Source organism: Budorcas taxicolor, chromosome 15, assembly GCF_023091745.1.
Source record: "Budorcas taxicolor isolate Tak-1 chromosome 15, Takin1.1, whole genome shotgun sequence".
Taxonomy (NCBI): Eukaryota; Metazoa; Chordata; class Mammalia; order Artiodactyla; family Bovidae; genus Budorcas; species Budorcas taxicolor.
In genome coordinates, this window is record NC_068924.1 from 1,303,300 (window position 1) to 1,312,436 (window position 9,137).

The following is a 9,137-nucleotide window of genomic DNA, read 5'->3' on the forward strand; positions in this document are numbered from 1 at the left end:
CCTCCGGGCCAACGGGCGAACCTCGTTAGACGAGCGGCGGCCGCGGCAGCCAGTGGCGTAGAGGCAGGGGCGGGCCGAGTCCGTGGGCGGGGAATTGATAAAGCATCTCTGTTTGCCACCCCGCCCCACACACACCCCAGAGGCGACGGTGGGGAGGCCCTCCCCGGCCTGCAGGTGAGCGGCGGCGCCGCGAAAGAGGCTGTGAGAGGGGCGGCCTCTCCGCGGACGGTAGGTGCCAGCGGGGTGGTGTCAGGCCGCAGTCACCCCGCCGCTGGCTTTGGACCCAGCTTCGCCGCGTCGCGGACCACAACGCTCAGGAGAGATAGAACTCGCCGCTTCAGCCTGACCTGGGAGGGTGGGGAGGGCCCAGGCCTCTGCAGCAAGGCTGGAAAAGTTTCCAGGCCCCTCTCAGGGATCTGATTTGCGGAGCGAGCACTCTCTTCCAGGTTGCCCTGTATCCTGTCAGGTACAGCTGTGGCTGTGGCTGTGGCCGAGTCTGCGGCGCGCTCCCTCCTCCTGGATGGCCTCCTGGGAAATCAGCCTTCCTGTATTCTCCCAAGGGGCTGTTCCAAAGGGAGAGCATGGGAGTGAAAGGTACTTTATTAATATGATAACAGGGGACTCTTAAGTAAACTTTAGTCATTTACCTACCAGAAGTTACAGGCAGGGAGTTGAATGTCCTCTAAGAGTATAGTGGAGACAGTAGGGCCCGGTGTTGGTGGGAGGTGGGAAGCCCACTTCAAAGAGGATTGGGGGAAGTTTGTAGATTTTGTGATGTTTTTCTTCATGCACAATCTAATGAGTTTACCTGAAAAAAAATTTTTGACCCAGAATTTATTTCCGATTTTACTTAGACCTCTTAATTCTGTCTTATCATGCGGTATTTAGGAACTTCATTCTCAAGTGTTAAGTCCTTAGAAAAAAATTACCCAGGTGTAATATGCCTTTGGTGGTACACCATATTCACAAGGATTATGCAAATGAACTACTTACACCTATTTTCACCCAATAAAGAATGATTGTGAAATGAGATTTCAGGAAAATAGCTGTTCTCTGTGATTGGGTGTGGAAAAACTATGAATTTTTAGAGGTTGCAACTACTAAATTCCCTTTTGTAAAGATACGGAAGACAACCAATATAAAAGGGATAGTATTTGACATCTAATATGGCTTTTAAAAATATTTTGTGAGGTATTTAGCCCCAGCACCAAGAATACGTGCCTGGCACATAGTAGGAGCTTGATATATTTGAATAAAATTATTGGGTAATGGATGATGAAAACCCAAACCGTTACATGAGTACAAAAATGTAAAGGAGAAGAGAGAAAAAAATTCCTGAAAACAGCTTAGTTTCTATTCATGCAAGCATAGCAACCAAATATCAACTCAAGGTTGCTTTGATTTGGGTACTATCTTACATTAATCAGAAGGTGTCAAAGATTTTCACACAATGAAGCTGTGACTGACCGGAAGTCTAAGATACCTTTTGATATCAATTTCAGTGAGGTAGAAAATGTGTGTTAAAGTGCAAATGCCTTTTATCAAGAGTTCCTTAGTTGTCTAGTGGTTAGGGTCTGTGCTTTCATTGCTGTGGCCCAGAATTCCCTGGTTGGAAAATTCCCACAAGCCATGCCTGTCAGCCAGAAATTTTTTTTAAAAAGTGCATTTTATCAGTGAACTAGTTCCATCAGTTTGGTATAGAACAAAGGGTTAGGAACATAGGTCAAAGACAAAGGGATACCACTTTTGTAGGGCAGAGATACGGAATTGCAAATTGTTGGAGGCGGGGGTGCACAGAATATGCAAATAGTAGAAACTGCTGCCCAAATTTTAAGAATATGTTGACTAAGGCATAGTTTTAAGAGGATTGTTATTTCTATCATTACACAATTGATCTCACATTCTAAGAGCAGCAAAATCTGATTACAGATTTTTGTCTAAGTTAAGATTCTGTTGTCAACTGTAATCATTGTTTATTATGCACTTGTATTTTGTATGTTATAGTTTGTGTAACAGTGCTTCCATATAAAAGGCATATTGCTTGAGTTTCAAAAAAAAATACAAATTTTCAGATATATTTGCCTCTTGGAGTAAGTTTCTTAGCAAAGAGTAGGGCCTTTCAAGCCAACCTGACATTTGTCCCCAACCTAGTTATTTAACTTTGATTCCTGATACTTCTGCCATGTATTACTGTCCCTCCAAATAAAATGCCAATTCCTTCTGACAACTTTCCTTGATCCAACCAAAAATTATGCCTTCTGAACACCCAGGATATTTTGTTAGTATTTCTCTTCATGCACTTTTCCTACATTCACATTATTCATCAAGTAAAGAAGTATTCATTTACTGTGTCCAGACTATACTAGGAAGTGGATAATAGCTGATATTTGTTAAGGGCTTATTATATCTTAGATATTATAAGCTTTTTGTTTGGGTTGTCTCATTTACTCCTCAAAGTATTGTAGTATTCTATTATTTTTCCCATTTAAAAATTAGGAAATAAGTTTAAAAGGTTAAGTAATGTATTCAGATCATAGAGCTTCTAAGTAGTGGAATTAATATACAAGCCTTGGTAGTCTCTATTTAAAACTTTCTGTTTATAGTCTCCATTATGAAGTTTTTCATGTAAATTTTATGCATATGTTTTAATAGATTATAGATTATTTGTTAGAAATAGTATATTCATCTTTGATCCATTATTGCTTCTAATGTAAAATAAGTGATTATAATAGCCTATTAGTGGAAGCATGTGGCTAGGCCAACAAACAGCTATATGACTGAGATAAATGACCATATATGTGATCTCTAGAGCTGGTGAATGATGGTGGACAGAGTGAGTGAACTTGTAGAGCATAGCATGTTCTGTCTAGAAATATTCTTAGGTTGAAAACTGAGCTTCTGTGAATATGTATACAGCATAGACATAAATATATATTCCTTTTCTGATTTTGTTGGCTTGCATTAACATACTAATAATGTTGTGCTAAGCCATATTCATAATCTAATTGGGTATTCCATTATGTGGCTGCACTGCAGTTTATTCATATAATCCCTTATTGAATATTTATATTTTTACCATACTTCTACCTTTTAAATGGTTCAAGAAGCCATTTAAATATCTGAGACATTCTGTATCTTTTGGAAACAAAAAGTCATCCTTAATTTGATATGGAATTTGGTGTAACTTTAGCAATCTTTTCTATTTTTAAGGACATCTGGCCTGCTGATTCCATTTCTTAAATAAATTTTTAATAATCTGCTCCTCATTAGTTCATACTGCCTAAGTAGTTCTTCATAGCCTATTTATTTAAAATATTCTTTTCAGAATTTTGTATAACTTGTTAACTGTTATGTTATTTAGTATAGTTATAGGGTAGGTAATTTAAGGTCTTCACTTAATCTCATAAACTGCTTCTTGCCTATATTGACTTGGGCTGCCTTTTTCTTTAAATATATACTTTGCCTGTAGCAGTTTGTTTTGCTAGCTTACCTTACTTGAGTTATTGTCTGTTTGATTTTCTGCTCTTTCCCCTCCCTCAATCAGTTTTTTATTTTGTGTTGCATTTTTACCTCCTATTAGGCACAATGTTATGTATTGAAGATACTGTCTTTGGAGCAGGTGGGGTACCATCTTCTAGATCCTCATAAGGGTGGAGCAAATGGTAGAGGAAGGAGGAAACGAAATTTGACTGCACTAATTCTTTGAAATGTGATGCAATGGCCCTATAGGTACTAAAGAGAAGTATATTGGGGCTCGTTTAATGATTTGCAAATAATGTGTAAATCAGTTTTCTTCAGTTCCTTTTTTATGTTGCTTATAAATATAGTGAAGAAAGAAAGCATTAGTCTTTCAGTTGTGTCCAACTCTGCAACCCATGAACTGTAACCAGGCTCCTCTGTCCTTGGAATTCTCCAGGCAAGAATACTGGAATGGGTTGCCAGTCCCTTCTTCAGGGGATCTTCCTGACCCAGGGATCGAACCCAGGTCTCTTGCATTGTGGGTAGATTCTTTATTGTCTGAGCCATCAGGGAAGTCCCATAAATATAATATTTAATGATTATTATTCAGTTGCCTCTAGAGAAAAGCAATATACTTGCCCGGCTCAACTGAGAACTTGAATTACATAAGGAATGTTAGGTCAGTGCTAATTCAATGAGATCCTCTAAAATTACAAGGCTTCTAGAATGTTCACTAAACTGTTGTAGGATCAGATGTTAAAACATGCCATTTTCTTATTTTTTATTAGGTAATATTTGAAATATTGAAAAATCATGTAGCTTTAAGTATACTAGTAAACCAGCTCCTTGACCACTGAAAAGAAAAACATACTAGTTTGCAACATTTGTCCATTTCTGTGTTGTAAATACTGCCATCTTGGCCAGTTTCTAGTTCCCAACATGACATTACTGAATATGGAGTTGGGAAGTGTACAATGACCTTCACCAGATCATATCAGCAGGCTCCAATATACTCCTAGTGTTACAAAGCATAGTAATAAAGACCAACAGATTTACCACTTGACCTATGAACTAGAACAATACCAATATTATTGTGGCCTTTTTCTTCCTTTAGAGATTTGCCTTTCATGCAATAATAGTGAACTTAACTTACTGTGTGCCAGGAACTATTCTCCATATTTTACTAAATCCTTTAATCCTTATAGTATTTCTATGAAGTAATAATATTATTTTACAAATGGAATTGCACATAGGGAAGTTAAATAACTAAGGCACAAAGCTAGAAAGTTGTGGAACTGGGATTCCAACCAGGCATCTGACTGCACAGCCTGTGCTTATAACCATTACACTGTGCATTGGAATGTGTGCATGCTCAGTCGTGTCCAACTCTTTGTAACCCAATGGACTGTAACTTGCCAGGCTCCTTTGTCCATGGGATTCTTCAGGCATGAATACTGGAGTGGGTTGCCATTTCCTTCTCCAGTGGGTCATTGGCGGGAAGATTCTTTACCACTGAGCCTCTTTACCACTGAGCCACAGCCTGTTTTGATGCTTTTTTAATGTATGAATATGTTTGCTTATACTCTAGTGACAAGAGGCTTATATTTGACTATAATGGCAGTATTTGCCTACGACAGGATCAAAAGTGCTGCCACTGTTTGATTATGCATTCTAATTTAGTGGATTTCAATTTTATTATTAAATATCTCAAGTAATTGGAAGTCTTCTTTAGAATAGTTTGCTGCAATCTTTTTTTTTTTCCCGTATTTTTGCCCGCTCTGCCCTTTTTGTGGGTGTACGAAATTGACAGTGACTTTTTAAGGGTTTATTGTCTGCTCTTTTTAGGTTTTAGTTCTCTCTGGTCTTCATTTTATCATCAAGGAGTAGTTCAGGAGATGGTTACTGTACATCAATGGTTAGAAACAAAAAGATGCATTGGTGGGCATTTTTTTGATGATGTTACTAGACACACACAAGATCAGTTGAATAAGTATTACTGGAAACCTGGAAAAAATGCATACAAGCAGTGAAATCTTAATAAAAAATATGTTTTTTTTCGAGTTTAGAAATAAGGGATTTGCATCCATATTTAGGCCCTGGAGAGAAGAGGTTTAATAGTGATAGAAAAGATTTGTGCATTTACTGATTAAATTTAGTTACCTTACTTACTATACTTTTGCTTCAGTAGAAAATACTATTTATACTGTCAGTTACTAGAGAAATATTTTTCACTCTACTAATAAAATTTTAAACTGGCAAATATTAAAGTTTTTCACTGAAGAAACTGTGGTAGAGTGAAACATAACTGATTGAAACTTTGGAGAGTTTTCTGGCTACATATAGAACTTTATCCAGACTTAATGATGGAACATGGAATTTAATGATACTGGTATTTTTTTTCTATTGGCAGGAAATGTTTATGATCCTACAATGATAGAGCAGGAGGGCACCTTAACAGCCTACCCTCTCATTTTGTAAAGGAGGGAAAAAAGAAGCTCTGTAGCAGTGATCATTGAGTGAATCTGAAGTCACAAAATATGGTTTGTGTGAATGTGTGTGTGCAAAGTCACTTCAGTCGTGTCCAACTTTGTGACACTATGGACTGTAGCCCCCCTCCAGGCTTCTTTGTCCATGGGATTCTCCAGAGAAAAATATTGGAGTTGGTTGCCATTTCCTTCTCCAAGAGATCTTCCAACCCGGGATTCAAACCCACATCTGTCTGCTGCATTGGCAGGCAGATTCTTCACTGCTGAGCCACCAGGAAAGCCCTTGTTCCTCATTGCATACTTTTAAAATCTCTTTACCAAGGAAAAGACCCATTCAACATCTTTTCCAGTTTGTTTGTGTGCCTTCCCATAATGCAAAGGTTAGATAGCAGAAAAACTACATTTACCAGCTATTGTATTGAGGATCTGAATGTACTTTAGATTCCACCAAAGAGATACATTTGTATAAGACTTGAAATCAAAGTGTGTGAGAGAATCAGGTGTTTAAAGCATTTGTTTACTGGTGTGGGTCAGCACCATGGTTTTCAAACTTTAGCAAGTATTAGGATCATCTGGAAGACTTATTGAAACATAGATTGCCAGATCTTGCCCCCAGAGTGCTGTATTCAAATGGTCTGGGGTGGGGCCTGAAAAGTTTCCTTTTTTAACAAGTTTCAGGTATAGCCTCTTTCAGTCTTATATTTTTTTGCTTTTTAACATCTAGTGGTCACTTTGGCAGGTTGACTGATTTATTCATTCAAAAGTGTTTATAGTATGTATGCCTGCCATGTGCCAGGATCTCTGCTAGACTCTCGAGATAGGATGGTGAGCAGAAATATTGCTGTCTTCTGAAACTAACAGTGAAATGGAAAAGAGACACTCTTAGTTGTATATTAGCACAGGTGCAACATTTAGGTGAGGAAAATGAGTAATTTACTTGTCAGGAGAGGATTCACTGAGGAGCAGATGTCTAATCTGCAAGCTGAAAGATGAGGAGGGATTAAGTAGGCCAAACAGGGAACAATCTATTTTCTAGTCAGAGGGAATAGTGTGTACAAAAAGCCTGAACAGGGAAAGAGATTGACAACAGTGGGTGACTTAAAGAAGGCCTTTGCAGTTAGAGGATGATTTGGGGAGAGCAGAAGTAGGGAGCAGATCAAGAGTAAATACTGGCAGTTAGTTAGGAACCTTTACAGCAGCCTAGGTGAGAGAAGATGGTAGCTTGGACTGTGGTAGTGCTGGCAGAGACAGAAAATGTAGTCAGTTTTAAGCCATATTAAGAGGGCTTTTGTTTGTTTGTTTTTAAATTATATAACTTACTGTGTTGAATATATTGCAAAAGTTGCAAGCTGATTGATTTTTACTTTTTTCTCTTTAGGAATCATCCAGCCAGCCTGTGCTACTAGATGAATGGAAAACTCTGATTTAAACAAAGTACTAACAAGGAATTGTCCTTGATTTTTGTACTTTGTAGAAAAATTCTTCCTCAAATTCTTTTCACATCTTTCCTTACTGTAAAAACTGCATTTAAGTTAGAAAATGAAGCAATTGAAGAGGAAAAGGAAAAGCAATTTCAGTGTACAAGAAACTCAGACCCTTTTGAAAGAAATTACGAAAAGGAAAGAAGTAATTTTTTCCAAGCAGCTCAATACAACAATTAATGTAATGAAGCGAATGGCTTGGGAGGAGATTGCACAGTGTGTGAATGCTGTAGGAGAAGGAGAACAGAGAACAGGGACAGAAGTGAAAAGAAGGTACCTTGACTGGCGAGCCCTTATGAAGAGAAAGAAGATGAAGGCAAACATTAAGCTAGTTGGTTCAGGGTTTCCCCTTCCCACATCTGATTTAGATGACTCTCTCACTGAAGAGATAGATGAAAAGATTGGATTCCGAAGTGATACAAATTTTGATTGGCAAAATGTGGCAGATTTCAGGGATGCAGGTGGATCCTTAACTGAGGTCAAGGTGGAAGAGGAAGAAAGAGATCCCCAGAGTCCTGAAGTAAGTATTAGCCTATGTGAACCCTCTTTTTATTTCTTCATTTCTGATATGAGAGTTTGTTATAGACCGAGAACAGTTAAGAAATTCCCAGATTTTCAAGCTAACTTTAAAAATAGTACATAACAGAGTCATTCCATTTTTTACTATCTTACCGTCATTAATCTCTTCTCACCTCAATGTACTCTTGTAACTGTACATTATTAGTAATGTCACACAGTTGTAAATATTTTTCAAAATTCAAATGGTTTTGTGTGCTCAAATACAGAAAGCTTTAAAGAAATGCCTAAACAAATTTAAAACCATGAATATAAATAAATACTAACTACTTTTCTCTTTTAGTTTGAGATTGAAGAGGAAGAAGAAATGTTGTCATCAGTCATACCAGATTCCAGGAGGGAAAATGAACTTCCTGATTTCCCCCACATTGATGAATTTTTTACTCTGAACTCAACACCATCTAGGTCTGCATATGATGAGCCCCATTTGCTTGTAAACATAGAGAAACAGAAACTAGAATTGGAAAAACGAAGGCTTGATATTGAGGCTGAAAGACTGCAGGTAGAGAAGGAACGCCTACAGATTGAGAAAGAGAGGCTGCGACATTTAGACATGGAGCATGAGCGACTTCAGCTGGAGAAGGAGCGGTTGCAGATTGAAAGAGAGAAGCTGAGGTTACAGATAGTCAACTCAGAGAAGCCATCTTTGGAAAGTGAACTTGGTCAAGGGGAAAAGTCCATACATCAGCCACAGGATATAGAAACTGAGAAGTTAAAACTTGAGAGAGAACGCTTACAACTGGAAAAAGATAGGCTACAGTTTTTGAAATTTGAATCAGAGAAGCTGCAGATTGAAAAGGAACGCTTACAAGTAGAGAAAGAGAGACTACGAATTCAGAAGGAAGGACACTTGCAGTGATTTATCTAGGTCTCCATTTATCAAATGTTTGTAAACCATAGGTTTCAGTTTAAAAATCATTGCAGGATTAGCTGTATTGTTGGTTTCTTTTCCCCTGTTTAATAATAGTGTTTTCAGTAGGAAAAAGATGATTATTTGTGGATAATTATATGCTTAAGTCTTCTATGAAAACTATGTGCCCTAGCATAAACAATGTAGCAGAAATTGTTGTACTATACTCTTTAGTAAAATTCCAGTCTTGTATAATCTATGGACTCAGTTTACAATTATGTCTGT

The 9,137-nt window shown here is 37.9% G+C and overlaps 1 protein-coding gene across 1 annotated transcript; it reads left to right on the forward strand.

Annotated features, from left to right (window-relative positions):
• Positions 1-7,481: 7,481 nt before the first annotated feature.
• On the forward strand, positions 7,482-8,861 carry LOC128060915 (myb/SANT-like DNA-binding domain-containing protein 4). The gene is made up of 2 exons (XM_052653273.1): positions 7,482-7,946; positions 8,286-8,861. Exons 1-2 carry the CDS (start codon positions 7,485-7,487, stop codon positions 8,859-8,861), a joined length of 1,038 nt encoding a protein of 345 aa, XP_052509233.1. The 5' UTR covers positions 7,482-7,484.
• The last annotated feature ends 276 nt before the right edge of the window (positions 8,862-9,137 follow it).

Coding starts and splice junctions, on each gene's coding strand:
- LOC128060915 (XM_052653273.1), top strand. CDS start 7,485: ATGAAGCAATTGAAGAGGAAAAGGAAAAGCAATTTCAGTGTACAAGAA. Junction 7,947..8,285: donor GAGATCCCCAGAGTCCTGAA/GTAAGTATTAGC, acceptor TTTCTCTTTTAG/TTTGAGATTGAAGAGGAAGA.